Source organism: Ahaetulla prasina, chromosome 4 (genome assembly GCF_028640845.1).
Source record: "Ahaetulla prasina isolate Xishuangbanna chromosome 4, ASM2864084v1, whole genome shotgun sequence".
Lineage (NCBI taxonomy): Eukaryota > Metazoa > Chordata > Lepidosauria > Squamata > Colubridae > Ahaetulla > Ahaetulla prasina.
Window position 1 is genome coordinate 26,296,783 of NC_080542.1, and position 25,913 is coordinate 26,322,695.

The 25,913-nt window shown below is 41.9% G+C and overlaps 1 protein-coding gene and 1 long non-coding RNA gene across 7 annotated transcripts in view; one reads left to right on the forward strand and one right to left on the reverse strand.

Moving 5' to 3' along the window:
• Window positions 1-22,884, forward strand: part of ALDH16A1 (aldehyde dehydrogenase 16 family member A1) — a 64,191-nt gene extending 41,307 nt beyond the window's left edge. The window contains exons 14-17 of one of the 6 annotated variants that reach the window (XM_058180134.1): window positions 5,083-5,287; window positions 9,595-9,780; window positions 19,835-19,960; window positions 22,605-22,873. In XM_058180134.1, the coding sequence (XP_058036117.1) occupies window positions 5,083-5,287; window positions 9,595-9,780; window positions 19,835-19,960; window positions 22,605-22,781 (694 nt within the window). In that variant the 3' untranslated portion in view covers window positions 22,782-22,873. Of the gene's footprint in view, window positions 1-5,082; window positions 5,288-9,594; window positions 9,781-19,834; window positions 19,961-22,604 lie in introns of those variants that run through there. The other 5 variants (XM_058180133.1, XM_058180131.1, XM_058180130.1 and 2 more) reach the window with 5 other exon arrangements.
• Window positions 19,904-25,913, reverse strand: part of LOC131196809 (uncharacterized) — a 33,225-nt gene continuing 27,215 nt past the window's right edge. The window contains exons 2-3 of the long non-coding RNA XR_009154824.1: window positions 25,262-25,329; window positions 19,904-20,040 (exon numbers count right to left, since the gene is read on the reverse strand). This is a non-coding gene — a long non-coding RNA (uncharacterized LOC131196809). The remainder of the gene's footprint in view (window positions 20,041-25,261; window positions 25,330-25,913) is intronic.

Consider the following 25,913-nt stretch of genomic DNA (forward strand, 5'->3'; position numbering starts at 1 on the left):
ATTGTTCTCTGATTGTGAACCACATACAAGTAGTCCTTGCTTAATGACTGGTTGCTTAGTGATCATTTGAAATTACAATGGATTCCACACACACCCGCCAAAAAAAGGTACTTATAAGTTGGTTCCAGAATTGCAATAGCTGCGCATACGGGGGGGGGGAGGGAAGGAAAGTGTCACATGATCACATTTGGACTCTTGGCAATCGACTTTCATTTACAGTAGTTTGCAGCATCCCGTGATCCCATGACCATGATTTTCAGCAGTTTTTGCCATTTTCCAGCATTTACTTTCAGTTTTCTGCAAGAAACACCCATTGGATAAAATAGATTTAATTAATGACTGCTGGGTTCACTTAATGACCATGGCATTCACTTAACAACTGCCACAAAGAAAATGGTAAAATCTGGTGCAGTTACCCAGTGAACTGCTTAACAACCACCATGACTTACTATTTTAATTTCATGGTCAGTTACACTTGTAAGTTAAGGACTATCTATAGAGAGAGAGCTGTTTATCAGCATCCTCACAGAAAGAGCCCAGCTGCATTTTTCAAGAAGAGCTCCCCACAATGTTCCTTTGTCTGTGTTAATTTTGTCTTGCCTTAATATTTAAATAGTTTCACGGAATTGGAAGAGATCTTCTATGTAGTGTTTCTTGAACTTGGCAACTTTAAGATGTGTAGACTTCAACTCCTTGAATTCCTCAGCCAGCATTATTGGCTATGGAATTCTGGAAGTTGGAGTCTACTCACCTTAAAGTTGTCACGTTTGAGAAACAATGTGTAGCGCATCCAGTCCAGCATTCTGTTTAGTGCACGGAATCGTTACATCTCTCAGAAAGTCTTGAGCCCAAGAGGGGAAAAATTAGTCAAAATTTGCATATTGGGCTTGCACACCTTAACGCTGGGATTTGTTACATATGCCAAATAATACCTTTGGATAGTGTCATACAAACAGATTACATCGAATTAGAATTACTGCTGGATGTTCCGTTTGTGAATCTATATTTGTATAAATTAATTTATAAGAACAGTAGTCTAAAGCTTGGCCAGTTGAGAAAACAAGTAAGTTGATGCTAGTTGAAAGTATTCGAAAAAATAAAACTGCAAAAAGTATTTTTACTATTTTTCTTAAGACCCATCAGCAGAGGACATTAGAAACAAACTACTTCTCTAATATAGGTAGTCCTATATTAAAATTTTGGTTACTAAGCAAGACAATTGTTAAATGAATTTTGCCCCATTTTTTATTTTTCTTGCCACAGTTGTTAAGTGAATCACTGCAGCTGTTAAGTTAGTAACATGGTTGTTAAGTGAATCCAGCTTACCTAGTGACTTTGCTTATCAGACAATCACAAAATGTGATCACATGACGCTGGGACACTGCAATTGTCATAAATATGAACCGTTTGGTAATCATCCGAATTTTAATTACCTGTTCACAGGGATGCTTGCAAGGGTCATTAGTGCAAAAAATGATCCAGTGCTGTTGTAACTTTGAAAGGTCACTAAGTGAACTGTAAGTCGAGGACTATCTATACATTTCCTTTCTTATATCTTGCAGAGTGATACTTAAGCACACATTTGTGATTTTTTTATCCCAAATACAATTTCATCATCTGAATCTTGACAGAATGGAAGGGATGTATGTATGTTTGGAAATGTTATTTATATATTTTGGCAAAAATGCTGCTTTATTTCTTGCTGTCTTTACCTCATCTTGTGCAATACGCTAGATAGACTATTGGCATGTATGTGTGTGTTTGTGAGAGAGAGAGAGATTGAGATTGAGAGAGAGATTTTTCTTCCAAATATCTTCCATGCTTGCCTCGATTATCCGTCCTTTAAAGTAGATAAAACTACTTTTGCCTTTTGGTGAACCAAATCAGGGCTCAAGCTTTGGACCTCAAGACCACCAAGTTCATAATTTTAAATCCCGTGGACCATTAATACAAATCCAGTGTGCCGCTTGCTGAAGCGCCTGGACTCCCAATGACGGGATGGAGTCCTTCAGGCATTCTCCCTCCGCTCTCTCTCTCTCCCTCTCCCTCCTCTTTCTCTCTCTTCCCTCTCTCCCCCACTCTTTCTCTCTCATTGTCTCTTTCTCTCTCCCACTCATTCTCATTCTCTCTCTCTCATCTCTCTTTCTCTCTCCCCCCCATTCTGATTCTCTCATTCTGATTCTCTGTCTCTCTCTGATTCTCTCTTTCATTCTCTGTCTCTTTCTCTGTCTCTCATTCTCTCTTATTCTGATTCTCTCTCATTCTCTCTCTCTCACTCTCTCATTCTCTCTCTGATTCTGTCTCTGTCTCTTTCTCTCTCTCTTTCATTCTCTGTCTCTTTCTCTCATTCTGATTCTCTCTCTCATTCTCTTTCTCTCTTATATCATGGGCCAGTCTTGGGACTGAGAGGAAGTCAACATTTCTGTGAGATACCGAGGTGCGCGGAGCTCCAACAAGGGCCGGAAGAAGTGTGGGAACGAAGCACTACTTTCATTTGTGTCGCAACAGCATTCTGCCTCTGTATATTTGCCCCAGCCGGTGGCACAAAGCAGCCCTCGTCTCTTGCCACTTGGGATTCGGAACGGTAAACGGCGTCTAGTCCGGGGAGCAGCCAGATTTTGCTCTCCATTGCAGACACCAGATTGCCCCCATGCAAGCTCTCATCTCTCGAGGAGTGCTCCCTGAAGCGGCGCGGGAAGCTTTGGCCAGGCTGCCTCACGCCACCAGCTGGTGCAAATATACCGAGGCAGAATGCTGTCTCCATGCAAATGAAAGTAGTGCGTTGCTCCCACAGCTTCCAGTCATCTCAAGCACCACTTCACCCGCTTGCGCCACCCCCTCTCCCGCCTCCGCAACAGCACCATTATTTCATTCCGGACGGCGAGGTCTTTTTGCGCATTGCACGTGCCATCCCATGGCACAGATTTCCAGATTTCCCCATGGCCAGTCCCATATTCCAGAGCTGTAGAAGTCTCACTCACAGGACTGGCCCGGTTGGTCATCCCAGAGCAGTTCCTCCACCAGGGTGCACTGGCCTGCCGGGGAGCAGTCAGCTCTCCTGCAGGCCAGTACACCCTGGTGGAGGAGCTGCTTTGGGATGTCCAACCAAGCCAGTCTTGTGACTACTACAGTCCCACCCAGAGCCTTACAGAAGGAGAGATGTAGGCCCGAAAGGCGGCTGAACCTCCCTCCCCCCTGGCAACCATTCGTGTGAGCGTGGCGAGCTCTTGGTCTTACCTTCCAATTCCAATTTGTGTGGCTCGCACCGCTCTACTCAAGGTGAGGTTTACGCTCGGCCTTAAAAGTGGAGGCTGGCGTGTGGATGGGATGATGTGGGCGGTGCAGCCACATGTTCCTGTGCGCGGGCCGGATTAATTGCTCTCAGGGGCCATATCTGGTCCAGGGGCCATAGCTTGAGGATGAGTGCAATACAAAAAATGCAAAAATACAAAAATTTCTCCATGGACCACCAAAATTTTCTCATGAACCACCAGTGGTCCATGGACCACCGTTTGGTGACCTCTGAACCAAATCATTGGTTCCAGCCTAGCTTTCCCCAACTATTGGGGGGGGATGACATTCATAATTCATGCACATCTGGAAGGCGTTCAGATTAATAATATAATATAATAACAGAGTTGGAAAGGACCTTGGAAGTCTTCTAATCCAGGGTCCCCAACCTTGGCAACTTTAAGCTTGGAGGACTTCAACTCCCAGAATACCCCAGCCAGCAAAGCTGGCTGGGGAATTCTGGGAATTGAAGTCCACCAGGCTTAAAGTTGCCAAAGTTGGAGATCCCTATTCTAGTCCAACCCACTGCTTAGGCAGGAAATCCCACACCACTTCAGACAAATGGTTATCCAATCTTTTCTTAAAAACTTTCAGTGTTGAGCATCCACAAATTCTGGAGGCAAATTGTTCCGCTGATTAATTGTCCTAACTGTCAGGAAATTTCTTAGATTAGAGAAGAGGACCTTGGTTTTAAGCAAAGGTCTCTTTCAGCTCTGGTGCCGGAGAATCTGCAACCTCAATGCAGTTGGATGGGAAGCTCACCACTTGGTCATTCATGCCCTGATGGGTCTGTAGGACAACTCACCAACATGCCATGGCCAACTCGCCACAGCACAAGAGTTACACCAATACTGAAAAATATTTTTCAATAATATTTTTATTGAAAATATGTTTTAATTTTAATATTTAACATTTTTAACATCCTTGCTTCTTGCAAATTTTATACACTATTTTTAGGTTTTAACACTTCACTTGAACACTGTCCAGAGTCCCTCTCTGAGTGACTATGGACAGTGTCAAAAATTGACAAATAAATAAATTGGTACAGATCAGTGTTTCCCAGACTTGGTAGCTTTAAGATGTATGGACTTCAACTCTCAGAGTTCCCCAGCAGGCGGTTCCCTCTCTAGGTTTGCTTTTGCTACTGCTAAAGAAGCAAGCGTTATTTTTACTTCTGGAGTTTGTAACTAGAAAAACTTGATTTAGATCACACATCCTGATAATGATTCCTAGGAAAACAAATTGGCTGAATTGATCAGTTGATTGGTGTTCCCTTGCCTTTTCCTGCTCTTTGGGCATTCACTTAGCTGCTGTGGAAATTGGCATAAAGTAAAGAGACCCTGCAGATTTTACTCCAATAGTTGTTGCCGACTACAGGAGGTGGTGCTCATCTCCATTTCAAAGCCATTGAGCCAGTGCTGTCCAAAGACATTTCCACAGTTGTGTGGCCAGCATGACATCACCGAGTGCTATTGCATTCCCACTAGAGTGGTACCTATTTATTTACTTGCATTTGCATACTTTCAAACTGCTAGGTTGGCAGGAGGGGAGGCAAGCACAGGAGCTCACCCTGTCACGTGGTGCTTGGATCTCAAACCTGGGTTGCCAGCTTTCCAGCCAACAAACCCAGTTTCTTAACTCTGACCACCATGCCACCCCAAAGTTGGCATTCTGGGCTAAATGGTTTTTTTTCCTTGATGCAGTGAAGTTGGTTATACATCCTCAGGAAGAGTTATTCTCTGAACGATGGTGCTAGTTTTCCTTTCTAACTTTGGGTTGATCTCATAACAGATGGGCAAAGAAAACAACACATGCCCGGGCACAGATCTTGTACTACCTGGCTGAAAATTTGGAACTCCGTCGAGCTGAGATTGCATCACAGCTGGAATCATTAATGGGTATAGAAAAAGAGAAAGCTTTGATGGAGGTGGATATTAGTGTGCAGCGACTATTTTATTGGGCAGCTTACTCTGACAAATATGGTGGAGTTGTGCAGGTGAGAATAACAGGGCCTTTTCCTTGGATGCATATGGTGCACTTTGCCCTCTGTAACTGTTGATGGATGGAATGTGGCTAAATGCCTGGAAGAGTTTGAGAAGTGACTACACTCAGTGCCCAAGAATTAAGCTTTATGAACAGAAGGTATTGGGTTCAACCCCTGCTGTAAAAAAAATAACAAAAAAATATTTCTGCTCAAAATTCTAGAATAACTTTCTCCAACTTTGGTGCCCTTCAGATATGTGGAGTTCAATCCACAGAAGCCTCAGCAATGGCTCTCCTGGCTAAGGATATCTGGGACTTGGTCCATATTTATTTATTTATTTATTTATTTATTTATTTATTTATTTATTTATTATTCAAATTTTTATACCGCCCTTCTTCGAGGACTTAGGGCGGTGTACATCACAAATAAAACATAGATATCGAAAAAGTTAAAATACAAAATTGGTTAAAAAACTGATTCAGTGCTTTAAATAATTAAAATAGGGATATAAAATTCTAAAAATACTAAAAGCCCCACTAAAAACCCTCAATAAAAACGTTAGGCCAGCCCTGCTTGATGAAAAAAGAAAGTTTTGAGCTCACGTTTAAAGGTCTGAAGATCAGGGAGAAGGCGTAGCCCCATGGGTAATTCATTCCACAGGGCCGGAGCCCCCACAGAGAACACTCTTCCCCTGGGAGCCACCAACCGACATTGTCTGGCCGACAGCACCCTAAGGAGGCCCTCCCTGTGGGAGCGCACCGGACGGTGGGAGGCTGTTGGCGGCAGCAGGCGGTCCTGTAAGTATCCGGTCCAATGCCATGGAGCGCTTTAAAGGTGATAACCAGGACCTTGAATCGCACCCGGAAGACCACCGGTAACCAATGCAGCCTACGCAGGAGGGGTGTTACACGAGGGAGCTACGTGACACTCCCTCTATCCCCTGCGCGGCCACATTCTGCACCACCTGGAGCGTCCTGGTGCTCTTCAAGGGGATCCCCATGTAGAGAGCATTGCAGTAATCCAGGCGGGAAGTAACGAGGGCACGAGTGACTGTACATAGAGTCCCAATCAAGAAAGGGGCGCAAGTGGCAAATCAGGCGAACCTGATAACAGCTCCCCTGGCGCCGGCTGTCAAGTGATCTTCTAAAGACAGCCGTGCATCCAGGAGAACGCCTAGATTGCACACCGATTCCCTGGGGGCCAACGATTCACCCCCCACAGTCAGCAATAGAGTTATTTGACTGTGCTGGGATGCTGGTATCCACAGCCACTCCGTCTTGGATGGGTTGAGTTGGAGTCTGTTCATCCCATCCAGATGCGAACGGCCTCAAGACACCGGATCATCACATCAACGGCTTCGTTGGGGTGGTTCAGGGTGGAAATGTACAGCTGAGTGTCGTCAGCGTACAGTTGATAACTCACCCCGAGACCACGGATGATCTCTCCCAGCGGCTTCATATAGATGTTGAACAGGAGGGGCGAGAGAATCGACCCCTGCGGCACCACACACGTGAGTTGCCTAGCGGTCGACCTCTGCCTCCCCGTCAATACCGTCTGCGAACGGTCAGAGAGGTAGGAGGAGAACCACCGAAGAACGGTGCCCCCCACTCCCAAACCCTCCAACCGTCGCAGCAAGATACCATGGTCGATGGTATCGAAAGCCGCTGACAGATCTAACAGGACAAGAACAGAGGAACAACCCCTGTCCCGTGCCCTCCAGAGATCATCAACCAACACGACCAAAGCCGTCTCTGTGCTGTACCCAGGCCTGAAGCCGGACTGGCACGGGTCTAGATAGACAGTTTTCTCCAGGTACCAGGGAAGCTGCCAAGCCACCACACTCTCAACAATCTTCGCCACAAAGCGAAGATTGGAGACCGGACGGTAATTAGCCAAAACAGCCGGGTCCAGGGAAGGCTTCTTAAGGAGGGGCCTCACAACCACCTCTTTCAAGGCGGCTGGGAAGACTCCCTCCACCAAAGAAGCACTTATAATACCCTGGAGCCAGCCTCGTGTAACGTCCTGAATGGCCAGCACCAGCCAGGAGGGACACGGGTCCAATAAACATGTGGCATTCAACCTCCCCAGTATCCTGTCCATGTCTTCGGGAGTCACAGAGTCGAACTCCGTCCAAATAACATTCTCAAGACCTGCCTCCGTCGTCCCGCCTGAATCCACCCAATCTGCGTCCAGCCCATCTCGGATCTGAGCGATTTTATCGTGCAGATACCTTCCAAATTCCTCAGCACGACCCTGCAAGGGGTCCTCTGAATAATGCAAAAGTGAAGACAGTTGTGAAGTTTAATGCCAATCAAAGTTGATTGTATGGTAGTAGGTAGGCACCTCAATCAATCAATCAACCAATCTATGAGTTGTATAACCTAAGTTATGGTTTAGAGCTCCTCCTAGAACAATTTTAATATTTAATCAAAGTTCCTTGGGAGTGTAATTTAATTTCTATGACTCTGTTCTTGTAACAGAATGATTTGCAAAAAGCTCCCCCCCCCCCATGTGTAGGGAATAATCAGTTAAAAGAGGGAGGACCCTGCAATTGAGTAATAGACAAAGAAAGAATCTTAGAAAAGATCTGCTATAAATAGTTAGACCTTTAAAAAAGTTGGAGGGAAAATTGTACTTTCAGGCTTGCAAAGTTCTGTTAGTGCAGCCTCGCAATGAAGTATGATTCACTCATCCTGTCATGTTTCCTGTCTGGTCTTCTTGGGAGGTTGGCAGTTTCCCTTTTTAGGTAGGAATCCTTAAAAGTAGTGAAAAATAATGGTTCCACAGGAAGGCGCTCCTCTTGCAGAGTGGAGCAGAGTTGTATTTGCAGAATTGTATTTTCATATGAACATCAGCAAAGAGGAGATCCTGCTGGGTACAATTGCAAATATAGAGGACTTCCCTGAGCTAAAATACCACAGAGGCAACTTGTGGAGGCTTCTTTGCATACCATAGCGAGGGTTAAGACTCCCCTCTGTGTTCCTGGTCCCATATGTACCTGTTGTGACCCAAGCCGAAGTAGGTAGTAGGAAATTCAGTCAATTTAAAAACAAACAAACTTTATTAGAACAGCTGAGAATTAACTCATTTTCAGCGTAGTCCAAACTAAATCAAAGCAGATTCCTCCCAACCCAATTCCTCAGTCTTATCACCATACTTGGTCTAATTAGGCAAACTGCCAAAGACCTTTCTTGGGAAAAGTTCAGAAGACACCAATACGAAACAAATGCAACAAGACAAAGCTATCAACGTTGTTTTCTGACAAAGAGCCCAAACGCCATTACTGGTCTTTTAAGCCTTATGGGAGGGGCCAATCATCCCTACTTCCGAGTCATCCTCTTTGCTTTAGCTGCTCTTGCCTTCTGGCAGCTCTTCTAATGTGTGCATTAGGAACAGGCTCCTCCTGTTCCTCTGCCTCACTACTGTCAGCCTCTGGAGGCTCTGGAGTCCGCACCTCACTCCCCAATGGCCCTGGCCCCACCTCTGCCTCCGACCCAGAGCCCTCATCCGGGCCCTTCCCCAGCCTCCAGGACTGGCCCATGTTTTTCCTCAGCCTCATCACTGTCTGACTCCATTGCCAGCTCCACAGGCTGCTGGTGGACCACAACACTACCAGTAACTGAAGGTATGTGGGAATATGCTTGGGAGACAAGAACTACAGTCTAGGCAACCTTAGATAAGAGGCAGCTGAGCCCACAGAAGCAATGAGGGTGTGGCAAGCATCTAAGAAGGGATCCTCTTTAGGTTCTTGTACTGAAAAGGTGAGAGGAGAGAGAGAGATTCTCAGACAGGAAGGACTCTGTGAATGTAGCTTTACTATAAAGTTACAGCTGGTACTTTGGGTGTTCTTGTCTGGCCTACCTTGCAATGCTAACATTGGGGCTGCAGGAGTCTGGCAACTCTCTTTTGGATTAGGGGAACCCTCATAAGAAAGGAAAAGAAAAGTGTATATGAAAATGAAAATCAAAGTACTAGCAATAGCACCTAGACTTCACAGTGCTTTATACCCTTGTCTAAGCGGTCTACAGAGTCACTATATTGCCCCCAATAATCTGGGTCCTCTTTTTACCAACCTTGGAAAGATGGAAGGCTGAGTCAACCTTGAACTGGTCAAGATCGAACTGCTGGCAGTCAGCAGAATTAGCCTGCAATACTGTATTCTAACCACCATGCCACCAAGGCTCTTCCATATAGATATTTCAGCGGCTTGATTTAAAAAGGAAATGGAGGCTGGCAATCAGAAGGGATTTTGTTAATGGGAGAAATTTTATTCTCTTTATAAACCTTGAAATTTTTGCTTGTACCTTTTTCTGCCGCAGGAAACCACTCTATATGGTGCCTGCATTCACTTTCGAGAACCTCTTGGTGTCATGGGAATTGCCTGTCCAGATGAGCACCCTCTCCTCAGTTTTGTCAGCTTGTTTGCCCCAGCAATTACTCGTGGCAACTGCGTTGTGATTATTCCCAGTGAGCGATACCCTTTGCCTGCCTTGGACTTTATTCAGGTATTTTCTGAATGTTTCTTTCTGACCTAATTTGCAGATAATTAAAAAAAAGGCAGATATGAATGAACATGTGAATCACACACAGCTGCCCCCATGTGTGAGCCTCAACCCCTCCAGGAAGTGTATGACCTACAGTATTTCTCTTTTAGGTATTTTTTCCCTCTGCTCATGGAATATTTATTTATTTAGCCAAAAAAAACCTATATTTGGGCCACTTGGCAAGACTCTGGGGAGTTGACACTATCAGAACCTCATAAAAATGTAATATTAAACTCATAAAAATGTGCTTTGGGCAAATTTTATTCAGGTTTAAGGATTCCAAAATAATCTTAGTTCAGAAGAAACTACAAAAGGCTAATTAGAAGTTTGATTTAGGAAATTTACAAGCAGGCTAAGGGGCTCGATGGATTTTAAATAAGATTTTGAAATTAATTATAAAAATCCTTCCTGTGGATTGTAAATATATTTATTTTTGAAAACGTATAAGAAAAGTTTCCATGAGAAAATGCTGTTAATTAGAACAAAAACCATAAGATGGGATTTTGAAGGTTGGACATTAGAGGGAACCAGAAAGAACTAAAGATTATAATTAAAGCAAAAGAGATCCACTAATACTGAATGGAGCAAAATACTCTTACCTTTTGAAGAATTCAAGGAGTTTTGGGAACAAAAAAAAAATATTCTTAACATTGTCTGCTGTAATAAAGCTGGGTTCAGAAGAGGTTATAGAAAAGAAACTGGTTTTATTGGACAAAACAGAGGGGGCTAAAAATCAGGCCAAATAAGTTGCGGTTATTATTATCTTTATGGTGGTTTACTATAACTTGCTTTAGGAATGTCTACATTTTTTCCCTTTTAAATCTGGAAGAAAAAGGCAGATTGTCTTCTGTGGTACCCCAAGAATGCGAAATTCCTCACTTGGGAAGAGCCTACATCTCTCTTTGGGAAGTTGCATAAGAAGACAATTGTACAAATGCCTGTATCCTGTCATAGTGTTAGCAGTTACATAAATATATTTGTAATTCATTTTACAATTAATAAAAGCAAGATGTTACGGTGGTTTAATAAAATGAAAGGAATTAAGATGATAGGAGTAGGGAGTCAGATATCATAGCTGTTAGAGCAGTGTTTCTCAACCTTGGCAACTTTAAGAAGTAAGGACTTCAATTCCCAGAATTCCCAGCCAGCATACTGGCTAGGAAGTTCTGGGAATTGAAGTCCACCCCTCTTAAGGTTGAGAAACAATGCATTAAGAATTGCACATGATTTCTTCACAACGTATAGATTTATCCTCCCTTCCTTTAAGGCAGGGTTCTCAAATTATGTGTCTGCTTTCTGTCATTTTAGCCTGTATTTTTTCACATTTTCAATAACACACTGAGGCTTAAATGTATCTAAAACCAAGAATTCTCGAAGAACTCATGTAAAATTGCTGACCTCCTAGCAAAAATAGGTTAGATTTGTCACTACAATCAGGCTGAGTGCCAGAACTCCCCAAAGGTAAATTCAGTTCAACCAAATTTTGGGAAAATTTTTATCAACAAACAGAACAGAGGCAGTACATGGATTCTCAAATGCGCTTGACAATTTTTTTCATAGATAACTCTTGAGTGAACATAATGCCTGTGGGATGAGATAAACTCTTTCTTTATGATCTACCAACTGCTTAAAGAACAAAAGGGAAAGAATAGAAATAAATAGGCATTTTTCTCAGAGGAGGAAAGACATGGAGACCCTTAAGAGTTTCTGTGCTGGGAATCATTGTTTTTTACATTCTTGATAAAGGCTATTGATTTACGATTGAGCTTTGACCTGGCTAGTTTTGTAGATGTTTCCAAACTGTACAGAGTACACTACAACCATTCATTTAGCATCTATTTGAAGTTACAACAGCACTGAAAAAAGTGACTTATGACCGTTTTTCACACTTACAACTGTTGCAGCATCCCTATGATCACGATCAAAATTTGGCCGCTTGGCAACTGGCATAGATTTATGATGGTTCCAGTGTCCTGAGGGCATGTGATCACTTTTTGCAACCTTCTGATGGGCAAAATCAATGGGGAAGCCAAATTCACTTTAGCAACTCTGTTATTAATTTAACTTAGGTTATTAACAATTGTGGCAAGAAAGGTTGTAAAATGGTGCAAAACTCACCTAAAATCTGTCTTGCTTAGCAACATAAATTTGGGGTTCGATTGTGGTTGTAAGTCAAAGATTACCTGTAATAAAAAGAACAAAAGTAGCTGTGAAAACTTACAGAAGGATTTTTGTTTTATTTTTAAAAATGCTGATTGGCTAGCAAAATGCAATTCAGTTGAAAAAAGTTGTAAACTGACCCACATTAGGGCAAAAATTCATCAATTTTGCATACCTATTTATAAAAACAGGGGACGCGGTGGCTCAGGGGCTAGGACGTTGAGCTTGTCGATCAAAATTGGCAGCTCGGTTCAAATCCCTAGTGCTACCGTGTAACGGGGTGAGCTCCCGTTACTTGTCCCAGCTTCTGCCAACCTAGCAGTTTCGAAAGCACGTAAAAATGCAAGTAGAAAAAATAGGGACGACCTTTGGTGGGAAGGTAACAGCGTTCCGTGCGCCTTTGGCATTGAGTCATGCCGGCCACCTGACTACGGAGACGTCTTCGGACAGCGCTGGCTCTTCGGCTTTGAAACGGAGATGAGCACCACTCCCCTAGAGTCTGGAACAACTAGCACGTATGTGCGAGGGGAACCTTTACCTTATTTATAAAATCTTAGTTGTTGGTAGCTAAATAAGAAAAATATTTTGAGACCATAGCAGGTAGCACAATGAAGATTTAATTCTAACCCATTAATCCCAGGGCTGATGTCTGCTCAGAGTTCAATAACTCTGAAAATGATACGTTCTATACGAAAAATCATTAGGCTGCAGATAAATTATGTTGCAATGCCCTGATGCAGATTTGCAGTATATCTGTTCTGGTCTCAGAACAGGAGGGGAAAAGCTGAAAAAGTAGAGAAGAGAGTAACCAAAATACTTGAACAGCCTTCTCTGCAAGAAATGGCTAGATTTTCTGGAATTTTTGCTTGGATAAAAGGCAACTCAGAGAGAGGCCCTGATTGAAATGTACTAACTCATGCACCTAGTGAGTGAACAGGGGGCAGTCTTGCTCCTTCTTCCTTTCTGAAGATACCAGAATTAGAGGTCACCCAATGAAATTGATTGGAAGGAAGTTTTAACGCCAAACAAAAAAGAGCACATATTCAACGCAACACATAATTAGCCTGCAAAGTTCATTGCCGTTAGGCATGGCGATGGCCGCCTACTTGGATAGCTTTCAAAAGAGGATGGGCAAATTAATAGAAGAAAAACCCTTCAAAGATTGTTGGCCTAGACGGGAATATTATGGCCTATGATTTGAATGCAGCGTACTTCCAAATACAGGTAATCCTCAATGTACAACAGATCATTCAAAGTGACAATGGCAGTGAAAAAAGTAATTTACAACCTCTTTTGTGACCTTCTGACAAGCAAAATCAATGGGGAAGCCAGATTCACTTAACAACCGTGTTGCCAACTGAACAATTGCAGTGATGGGTTTAACAACTTCGGCAAGAAAAGTCATAAAATTAATCAATACTCACTTAACAAATGTTTCACTTAGCTACATAAATTTTGGGCTCAATTGTGACCATAACTTGAGGATTATTAATTGCAATAGTCTTGCAATTGCGAGAGAGTATAGCCCTTTCATATGTTTTAGATTACCATTCCTTGTCATTATTTATGCTGGAATGATAAGAGCTTCAATCCCATCAGAAGAAGGTGATACTCGATTCCTTACTGCAAGGTTCTCCAAATTTGGCAACTTTTTCATTCCCACGTTGGCTGGAGCATTGTGGGAGCTGAAGTCCACAAGCCTTGAAAGTTGCCAAGTTTGGAGACCTCTGCTTTATTGGAAAGTGTTGTCACTGAAAAACAGGAATAAATGGTTCTGTTAAAAAGAATAAAGCAACCCTAAATTAAAACAATATTAAAATATGTACATTAAAATAGAAAGGAGAAAAGAAAATTATAAAGATCTCTCTTGACTTTTCACCAGGAAAAAACTGGGTGAAATTATAATCTTCAATAGGCATATAAACTATTTAAATCCATAAAATCAGCATGCCTCAGCTTCCATTCTTCCTAGATTTTGGATATAGCATGTTAGAGATTTCTGAAAAGACAAATAAACATGTGTTCCTACTTTAGGATCCCAGGAAAGCTATATGATTCATTTTGTTTTGCTGGTCAAAGTAGCAAGCAGATTGTTGGCTGCCTTTGGATCTGTATTTCCCAAAAATTGGTCTCCTCTAAAATTGCAAAATAATGACCGCAGCCAAGGAGTTTCAGAACTCATGACCTAGTTGACACAATAGCGTTTCTTGGACTAATTGTGATTGGTATTCCTTGCAACTGGATAATTCTTTGGGACTTTGGGAATGGGTGCAATAAAAAGAAAAGGACTGGAACCCTAAACGAAGAGGTTCCTATATGCTTTTCATGCTATGCAGAAATAGTGAAAATTATAATCTGGCATAGTTGGTGGACACCAGCTGAGGGATTCATTACATATACAGAAATCTCTAATGGTGGACCTGATTTTTTTCCCCCCTATAAATCCAGTTGTGTGCTTTTGGGGGTCCATATTCAAATTTCTTATAACATTCAAGTGGTTCTTTTTAAACATGACAGTCAGACTTGCTTATTTATTATTTGCTTCCTCATCTCATCATATGTAGTCTTCTTGCCATTTGGAGGATTCGGTGCTTCTTTTCATTTCATAGAGTTCATAATGGCTTCCTGGGTTATTATGGTGAGAAAAACATTAAGGTTTCCAACTGCAAATAGTAAGTCTAAGCATGTCGTAATGGCAGGATGTGCTATGTCTACTGGGAAAATGTATGGAGATCTAAAGATAGCACAGAGAAAGTAGACAATAAAGAATACAATGTCACTTCACAAGCATTTATTCGTGATCCGAAGTTAGCAAAGCCGTAGCATTGTTTCATGCAATTGTTGTGTATACTATTAAGCAGAGTCACCTTCTGTAGTCAGAATAGCATTAATGGAAAAATCCTGACTTATCAGATTCTCTCTGTGGGATGAAAATGTTGTCATTCAAATAGGAGAAGGGATCCTTTGGGATTAAAATTCTTAATCCTTATAACAGGCATCATCTTGTCTAGCCATCCATACCTGCTCAAAATTAGATGCTTTGAATAAAATATGTCTGACATTTGAGAAGACAAGCATTTGATCGCAATATTGATTCTCACGTCCTAAAGCAAGGGTGGGCAACTGACAGGAATAAAGAAGCTTTTTTTTTTTTTAACTGAAAGGACCCACCAACTTGAACCAAGTGCAGAATTCTGGTTAAGAAGGCCAAAATTTAACATCTACAGAGATTCTCAGTCATCCAGGTCATGGTTGTCCCAAAGGTGCTTTTTCAGGAGGCAACTGGACTTTGTTTTTGCTTGAAGGCGTTTCACTTCCTATCCAAGAAGCTTCTTCAGCTCTGACTGGATGGTGGAGAATGGAAGGATTTATATCCCTGTAGACAGCTGGTCATTTGCATTCTTTTAGAGTATCATTGAGGCCACTTGAAGGTTTGTCTGTGTTTCAGAATCACTTGAGTAGTGCAAACAGGTGTGGAGCCTTCTTGGAACTGCTGAAAGGAGTATGTTGTGTGAAGCTTGGATAAGAAGCGAAACCTCTTCAAAGAAAAACAAGAAAGCTTAGTTAAAAAAGCACCTTTGAGCCAAAATTTTACCAAAATTGAACTACAGATTTATTAAGCCCTGAGAGTGTGGAAGGACCCATCCCCTGGTTGTATTAGCTCTGTTGTTTTACTTGGTTTCTATGTATTTGAATTTTTGTCTTTATGATGTAATTACTTTTATTTCTATTTGATAATGTTTATCGCCCAGAATCATTTCTTGAGCTGGGCAGCTTTATAAATTGATTACATTAAATGATTAAATGCCTGAGCTTCTGCACAGCAACAGAATTTGGTACTCATATCAGAACTAAACTCACTAGTACAATGAGTCTGCTTCTGATTTTCTCCCAAGAGATTTTCTTCAAATACTTTAAGGGGAGGAGATGGGAAGAATTGTGTTTCCATGTTTCATCTTTGTTAGATCATTAAAAGCCCAAAGCCGCCTACTTTGTTATAGATCATCCTGACATTTACAATAGTATTAAGAGTGTTCTTCTGCTATCCTCTAAATTGGCAAGAAAGACTCCTCAATTTATCAAAACAAAGATTGTTTTTGGGTGAATAGATTGAACAATAATGTACTGCAGCAAGAATTTTATAGAATGGGACAGGTTTCTCCGATTTAGTGTCCTGCAGATACAAATAGTTGCCCACTTATGACCACAATTGAGTGCAATATTTCTGTTACTAAGCAAGACAATTGTTAAGTGAGTTTTGCCTCATTTTACAGCCTTTCTGGCCACATTTGTTAAGTGAATCACTGCAGTTGTAACATTCTACGTTATAATTCTCGGTAAACAAACAGGTAGCCATGCTAGTTTTGGTGTGATTTTCCTAGACACCTAATGGCTTTGATAGAGGTGTGTTAATGGAAAAACTATCAGCTGTGTTTTCGTGTGTTTTATTTATTTTTGTTTATGTATAAACTTACAAATAATTTGGGGAGAGTCAGTTTGGAGAAAACAATATGCAGGAAGCAAACCTGACAATTTTGGGTTAAACGAGACTTTCTTTTTCCTATTCCTGTTCAATTTATAAAAGAAAGTACAGATAGTCCTTGTTATGACCCAGGCCCAAGTAGGTAGTAATAAACTTAGTCCATGAAAAAACAAACAAACTTTATTTGAACAGCTGGGAATTACTTCATTCCCAGAGTGGTTCAACTCAAAGTAAAACAAATGCCTTCCAACACAAATTCCTCAGCTATCTCGCAAACCTTGGTCCAATTAGGCAAACTGCCAAAGGCCCTTCCTGGCAAACATTGTTGTGTCTCGTCCGATCTCACCACCACAGCCGGGGTCTGCTTATCTGCTTCCGAACACTGAAGAATGTCCTAGCATGCCTCCCGGCCCCAGCCCTGACTCCATGCCCAGACAGGCTGAGGAGGGGGCATCTCCCGGCCCCAGCCCTGGCTCCATGCCCAGACAGGCTGAAGAAGAGCAAGTATCTCCAGCCCCCAGCTCTGGCTCCATGCCCAGGCAAACGGAGCAACTAGACCCCTCCCTCTCCTCCACAGCATGTGAGCCTGAGGAAGGTCAATTACCAACAGCTGCCGACTGGAGTGACCCTCGCGTCAGAAGACTTGATAGGCGGAGGCAACAGAAGGAAGGGAGGGGCAGGCCTGGATAAGTGCTGAGTCATGGAGCCACACCCCATGGCCTATATAAAGGATCTGCTTTCTGGCATTCTCTGAGTCAGGCAAAGTCTAAACATATCTTGCTGAAGTCACTTTCTGGTCTCCTGCCTGCCCTGAGGACTTTGCTAGGACTTTGGCAGAGCTGCAGAGGCACACCTGATTCGGATTTCCCTGACCCAGCCGTCAGCGGAGGAGTGGGACACGACAAACATCCAGAAGCCACAAAGACGTAGATGAAGCAGAAGATGGAGCAGAAGACGCAGCTACAACGTTGTTTTCCAGCAAAGAACAAACGCCAGTGCTGGTCTGCTTTAAGCCTTATGGGAAGGGCCAATCATCTCTTGGCCTACTCCCGAGTTGTCCTCTCTACTTGAGCTGCTCTTGCCTTCTGGCAGCTCTTCTCATGCGTGCATTAGGAACAGGCTCCTTCTGTTCCTCTGCCTCACTACTATCAGTCTCTGGAGGCTCTGGAGTCCGCACCTCACTTCCTGATGGCTCTGGCATCACCTCAGCCTCATCACTATCCTACGCGGTTGCCAGCTCCATAGGCTGCTGACGGACCACAATAGTCCTTGACTTACAACAGTTTGTTTAGTGACCATTCAAAATTACAACAGCACTGCAAAAAGCGATTTATGACTATTTTTCACTCTTAATGACCATTGCAGCATCCCAATGGTCACGTGATCAAAATTGAGAGGCTTAGCAACAGAGTCATATTTATGACAGTTGCACTGTCCTGGGTCACATGATCACCTGTTACAACCTTCTGACAAGCAAAGTCAACGGGGAGGCCAAATTTACTTAACAACTACAACGATTCACTTAACAACTGTGTCAAGAAAGGTTGTAAAGTGGGGTAAACCTTATATAATAATTTTTTTTAAATTTACATTTATATCCCGCCCTTCTCCGAAGACTCAGGGCGGCTTACAGTGTGTAAGGCAATAGTCTCATTCTATTTGTATATTTACAAAGTCAACTTATTGCCCCCCCCACCAACAATCTGGGTCCTCATTTTACCTACCTTATAAAGGATGGAAGGCTGAGTCAACCTTGGGCCTGGTGGGACTAGAACCTGCAGTAATTGCAGGCAGCTGTGTTTTAATAACAGGCTTCTTACAGCCTGAGCCATACCGCGGCCCTATGCTCCATTTAGCACAGTGCTTCTCAATTATTTTCTGTCATGCCCCCCTAGGAAGAAGAAAACATTTTTCGCGCCCCCCCGCGCGACTTTCTTTCAGGCGTTTTTCTCCTTGAAAGGGAGGAGCATGCGCAGTCACATGTACTGGCAGTCCCACACTAAAGATGGCCCGACAGGCTTGTGTCACAAGGGTTTTGGACAGCCAATCAGATGCTCCCGTTGTTCTCTGATTGGATACAGAGACATAAACACGGGGCTTAGCTTGTTTGCCGAGGTCAAGCGCGCCCCCCTTTACGGAGCCCCACTATTTGAGAAGCACTGATTTAGCAACAGAAATTGTGTTCAATTGTGGTCATAAATCGAGGACTACCTATAGGAAACAGGTAAGGGCTTTATATGCGCATGAGCAGTGGTATAGGTAATCCTCGACTTACGACCACAATTGAGCCAAAATTACTAAGTGAGTTTTACCTGATTTTATGACTTTCCTTGTCATAGTTAAGTGATTGAATAGTTCAATGTCATAGTTAAGTGAATGAATCATTATTAAGTTAGTAATCTGGTTGTAATCTGGTTGTTAAGTGAATCTGCCTTCCCCATTGACTTTGCCTGTCATAAGGTCACAAAAGGGGACCACGTGATCCCAGGACACTGCAACTGCCATAAATATGAGTCAATTGCTACACGTCTGAATTTTGATCACTTGACTGTGGGGATGCTGCAATGATTGTAAGTGTAAAAAAATGGTTATAAGCAGGGGTGAAAAGCTCCCAGTTCGGACCAGATCGGCCGATCCGGTAGCGATGGCGGCAGGTGGTTCGGAGAACCAGTAGCAAAAATCCCTGTCCCCCCACTCCCATGCATGCCTACCCAATCGCCCGCTTGCCGCTTCTTTTAAAAAATGCTTTTAAAAGGTTAAAAAAAAGGCTCTGATGATCACAGCTGAGCTGCGTGACCATCAGAGCCTTTTTTTTACTTTTAAAAGCATTTTTTACAGCCTATTCACCCACCCATTCCCCGCGCACTGTTCTACTTACCCCATGGTTTCTTTTGGTGTACACTGTGTGCACGCGCACCTCGCATTTGGTGCGTGCTGTGAATGCACGCAGCACTCATGCACAGCCAGCGAACCGGTAGTAAACGAGTTCAGATTTCACCACTGGTTATAAGTCAATTTTTTCAGTGGCAGTGTAACTTTGAATAGTCACTAAACTTACTGTTGTAAGTCGAGGAGATGTGAGCTCACTTAGGTTCAGCCTAGAAATCTCAAATGGTTGTCAATATGGCATTATAGTAGTCATTATGTTCTCATTTTTTGCAGTTAGGATTCTGTGACAGCTTTTATTTCCTCAATACCAAAAACAGGCTCAAGATGAATCATCTCCAAAGCACAAGAACTACATATTCAAAGATAGGTGTTATCCTGTAAGGAGAGCATATTGGTTTATTTTCGTATCATACTGAAGGAGACTGCATCTTGGTTTAGGTGGTTGGTAGCATCCACTTCTCCATAATTCTTTATTGTTAACAGGTTTTGGAGACCTCCGACGTGCCTGCCGGGGTAGTGAATATCATCTCTGGCTCCCGGGATTATTTGACTCGAAGTTTAGCTGAGCATCATGATATCCAAGCCATGTGGTACTTCGGCTCTAAAGAGGTGAGTGTCCTTGCAGGCTGTGGGGCAGGATGGGCCAATTTGCCAAGGCTAACTTGCCTTGGAACAGCAGCCAACTGGCACTAGAATAGAATAGAATAGAATAGAATAGAATAGAATAGAATAGAATAGAATAGAATAGAAGAGTTTTTATTGGCCAAGTGTGATTGGACACACAAGGAATTTGTCTTGGTGCATATGCTCTCAGTGTACATAAAAGAAAAGATACGTTCATCAAGGTACAACATTTACAACACAATTGATGGTCAATATATCAATATAAATCATAAGGATTGCCAGCAACAAGTTATAGTCATACAATCATAAATGGAAAGAGATTGGTGATGGGAACTATGAGAAGATTAATAGTAGTGCAGATTCAGTAAATAGTTTGACAGTGTTGATGGAATTATTTGTTTAGCAGAGTGATGGCCTTCGGGGAAAAACTGTTCTTGTGTCTAGTTGTTCTGGTGTGCAGTGCTCTATAGCGTTGTTTTGAGGGTAGGAGTTGAAACAGTTTATGTCCAGGATGCGAGGGGTCTGTAAATATTTTCACAGCCCTCTTCTTGATTCGTGCAGTATACAGGTCCTCAATGGAAGGCAGGTTGGTAGCAATTATTTTTTCTGCAGTTCTAATTATCCTCTGAAGTCTGTATCTAAATGAACAGTTGTAAATTGAGGACTATATGTACTGCACTGTGGCCTGTCCATCTTCAAATGTAACTCAGTTCCACAGCTGATTGATTGAACAAGCCAAATTCAATCTTCCCAGCAAGCAGAGTAAAAGCCTGGTTTGTTCAGCCAATGACTAATTTATTTTCCTTCCGTTTTTTCCTTCAGTTCTCAGGTTAGTATCCCAAGTATACTAGACCTGTTAAGAACAATACGTTTTTTTTTATATATTAGGGGTTTTTTTTTCTCACACACATTAGTCAATTTTGCCTGTGTGCTATAGATGTTTTTTTTTTAAGTAGATGAGCATTTTTGAGGTTTGCCTTTATTTATAGTCGATGTGGGTATGCTTGTGAGTTTGACCCATACGGGTTTTTTTTCTGCTTTTGTGGGGATTATTGGGGAATAGGTCTGTCATTTTTGTTTTTGTTTTTGTGGGTGCATATTTTGGTAGCATGTAGGGATTGATATTTGTTGGGTTTTGTGGGGGATAGTTGTGGAATATCATGCAAAGCATGTGTGCCATTTTTTTTTTAATATTACTAAATCCCCTGGTGTGAAATGAGTTTTTATTGGAACTCGTATCTGGTTTGACATTTGGAGACCAGATCTTCAGGGGTTTAAATGAAAGGGCAAATTAAGGAGTGATACCTTTTGAAGCTATTTTTGTTTTGTCAAATAAGAGCCTTGTATAGAGATGACAGCAGATCAGGAATAAATCAATATTCTAGACTTAGAATGAGAAGCATAATTTATAAACAGCTTCCATTTTAGATTCCTTGCCAGAATTAAACCATGGTTTAATGTCTTGAATGAATTAAAATCTCTGATAATATTGCTTCATGGTCCCTGTGAGAAATATAAGTGGCAGGCCAACTCAAGAAGTATTCTGATAAGGCCTCCCTTAAACCTGGAAGTAGACAAGATACTGTCCTGTCCTTGTATTAGACCATAGTTTCTCAATCTTGTGAACTTTAAGATGTACGGACTTCAATTCCCAGAATTCTCCAGCCAGCATCAAGATTGAGAAACATGGTGTTAGATCATCACAGAAAACTAGGTGTTACGGAGTCACAGTTTTTAGTGTTGTGGGCCAAGTTTTCTCTTTTAAAATGGAATCTGCTTTAAATTACCAGCAATATTTGTAACTCAGGGTTGAAATGAGGGATCTTTGGTGTATTATGAGCTTGGTTGTTTTAGACATTTCATTACCCAAACTAAGTAACATCATCAGTGCTAGTCTGGCTAATTTGGGCAATGAAACATCTGCAAGAAAACAACCAAGCTCAGAGAACACCAAGGGCCCCTCATATTAGATGACCTACTATAGAAAAGGCTGCTTCATATTTATGATACTGACACTAGCTGAGACATGGCATTGGGGATATACATTTGGCATGAGTCTAATGTTATGTATGAGGGAGGATCCTATGACGAAAAATTATAAACAATCCAGAAAAAAACAGGAGAAGAGAATTTTTTTAAAATTAAATTTTATTTAGTTATTAAAATTTTATGCCATCCTCCCCTACAGGATGGCTGTGGTTTCTAAAGATGCAAAGGTTTTGAAAGTCTCATTCCTAAATCAGTATAGTTCTAGTCGCTTTATCGCTTTATTGTTCTATTCATCTAGATCAGGGGTCTCCAACCTTGGCATCTTTAAGCCTGGGTGGACTTCAACTCCCAGAATTCCCCAGCCAGCTTTGTTGGGGAATTCTCCAGGCTTAAAGTTGCCAAGGTTGGAGACCCCTGATCTAGATAGCATTAAGGTCCAAACAAATTCCAATAGGTATTCATATATTCTTTAGTGTTTTGTTATGTCTGGACCATCCTTTTGAAATCCATCTTGTAGGAGGTTGTTAAAGTGAGCATACTCAACTGTTGGACCACCACCATGTTTCTTTCGGTAGCCATCTATTGTCAGGTAAACAAATCTACAATGGCTTCCTGATAATGTTGATTCTTCCACAAACAGGGTTCTGGCCTTGTGGAATGGGCTTCTGCTGGGAATCTGAAGAGGACGTGGGTGAATTATGGCGCTGATATACGTTCCTGGAGTGATCCACAAGATGGGTCAGGAGAAGAATTTCTTTACCAGGCCACCCAGTCTAAAAGTGTCTGGATGCCTATGGGTGACATATTTCCCAACTGAGCTTTGGGGAGGCAATGGGGGCAGGGTAAAAAAAACAACAACCACATCTCTATTGTTTAATGTCTAATAAAAGAGCATTTTACCATTTTGTTTAAACTGGCATCAAGCTGTTTTCAATGGAATTGGTGATTCTTTCTGAGTATTTTCCTTAAGCAAATTCACAAAGTTCTATTCCTGGTGAGACAACACAGCCTTCCTCCCATGTATTCTCATCCACTCCCAGCTTAGGTGTTACATTAATAACAGAATAATAGAATTGAAAGGGGCTTTGGAGGTCTTCTAGTCCAACCCATGCTCAAGCAGAAGACCCTATCAGACAAGCGGCTGTCGAGTCTGTATTTAAAAATCTCCAGTGTGATTCCATCACAAACACACACACACGCAACTGGCCCAAGATAACCTGGATCTGAATTGTGTGCAAAGACATCAGTTTGGTGTGCAGGTAGTCTTTGACTTCCAACCATTCGCCAGTGACCATTCAAAGCCACAACAGCACTTAAAAAAGTGACTCACGGCAGCCCTTCACACCCACAACCACTGCAGCATCCCCATGGTCACATGATCAAAATTCAGATGGCAACCTGTTCATATTCATGATGGTTGTAGTGTCCTGGGGCCATGGGATCACCCTTTGCAGACTTCTGTTATGCAACTGTTAGCTGGTGTGGGCCTACCCTTAATTCTTTTGAAAAGTAGAGGGCCACCCTATGTTATAGGAAGAGCCATAATAGCCCCCCCCAAAAAAAAATCACAAGGAATCTGCTAGCACCTTTTTCAGACTACCTTAATAAATAAAACCCTAAACTGTTGTGAGTTGCAGTTCATTTCATCAGATATATGGAGTGGCTAAAGCAGTGTTTCTCAACCTTGGCAATATGTAGACTTCAATTTCCAGAATTCCCTCACCAGCCATGTTGGCGTTTCATGTTTCATGCTGGCTGAGGAATTCTGGAAGTTGAAGTCCACACATCTTAAAGTTGTCAAGCTTGAAAAACACTGGGCTAAATGACATGACATTTACAGCAGAATTGGCAGAAGGAGGGAGGGGAAGACGGTGATTATGCAGGTGATGGAGATGCAAAGTGATTGGGTTGGATTTTTGGAAATGGGGATTCTCACGGATTTATGAGGTAACTTTACAATGTTTTGTTTTTTTGTTTTTTTAGAATTTACAATTATCCCATTTCATTGTATTCAATGAAAGCTGGCTGAGGAACTCTGGGAGGTAAAGTCCACAAGTCTTAAAAGAGCCAAGTTTGCAGACTCTTGGTCTAGAGTATCAACTTTGATAGCTCTTTTCACTTGTTCATCAAATGTCAAGGTCATTGACCTCCAGAACTCTGAGCCACTTCACAATTAAAATTAGAAAACACTATCAAACAATAATATCAACTCTAATAAAGAAGAAGCTCAGGGATGAACTGTGGAGTCCTTGGTGCTCTTTAAGCTTGGTTGTTTGCAGATGTTTCATTCCGAAACTAGGTAGCATAATTCCTCAGCCAGCATGGAGAATGGCCTGTGAGGGAATTCTAGGGATTGAAGTCCACGCTTTGCCAAGGCTGAGATACACTGCTTTAGCCACTCCATATATCTGATGAAGTGAATTACAGCTCACAACAGCTTAGGTGTTTATTTATTACAGTAGTTTGAAAAAGGTGCTAGGAGATTCCTTGTGATTACCTCACTAGGTAATGTGATGATGCTACTTAGTTGGGTAATGAAATGTCTACAAGAGCCAAGCTCAAGAGAGCGCCGAGAATTCAACCCTGAGCTACAAATATTCTATTACTATTAATATTATAGTACTGATTTTCTCAGCACAGAGGCCTTGATATTTCAGACTATAGATGGAAAGCCCCAACTTTTAAAGTTTGTTTTAGACTTCATCCTTTCCTGCCTACTTGGGGCAGCAGAAGTTTAACAGGTTGGAGGCATAAAAGGTTGTGGTATTTGCAGACTCTTGCTAAAAGTGTAAACATCAGATAAGCTTGGGTGAGCTTCAGTAAGAAAAGCTATTCACAACTGAGTTCTGGAATTCTTTGTGACTCAGAAATGGAAAAACGCCCACTATTTGCAGTAACTTTGTGACCCTTCAAAACTACTTGCAGAAGAAGCTTGCACTGAGGTTAAGAATGCCATCTTAAGAATTGTTTCCTAAACTGGCATCTGTCACATATGTTGGGACTTAGAATCTGAGCTAGCATAGCCATTCATGATGCTGGGAATTTTGGGAACTGTACTCCCAATACAACGGGAGATTTTCAGTTTTGGGGAGTGGTTTTCAAACTTCACCTCAATACAGCTTGCTTGTAAACAGCATTGGAATTCCATTGTTGCCTTGAGTCAATGGGACATTTGAGATCCTTCTCATTAGGAAAGACTGAATTCCAAGGGATCAGTGGCAAAGCTGCTTTCCAAGTAATTAAACTCAAGATACTGTGCAGCTTTCAGTTTTGAAATGTGGCATAGAAAAAACATACCTTTCCTCAGGCTTTTTTCTGAAGGGTATCTCTCTGCCTCTCTTCCCAGCTTCTTTTTACACCATTCACTTGGATGGAATGAAAAGGGAAAATGAATCAAATGTCTATATTCTTTAAATAGGTTAGCAAAGCATAGGAAAAAAACCACTTGCTTGCCCAATCTCCAGTCTTTTTGATTATTTCTATTTTTATTCTAGTAGTAGTTTTCTAAGCAAATTATACAACTATTTTCTTTAAAAAAGGTAAAATATTTTTAACCAACACAATCAGCAACCAGCACAACATAATCAGCAACAGCAAGAACAAAGCCAATAACTATGGTGTCAGACTTCTCGTCTTAGAGAAGAAAACTTTTCAATTTGGTTGAAGTAAAGGTACTTTTACTAAAAGATGCTGGTTGCAGTAAAGTCAGGTGGAATCTGATTTCTCGCTCAAAAAGACAAAAACCATTCCTTTTAATCCCATCCCTCCACCCCATGACCAGTCCAAATGCAGCCAATGTGCTGCCACCTGCATGTTTTGGGAACTCTGATGTGTTTTGGCTGGTAACTTTCCACACTCTGGGCAAAAGGCCTTGAAGACGATGAACCCATCCCACGGTGAACTGCTTTTCTTCAGCTGCCATCCCATTCCCAAATTCCCACACAAGAAT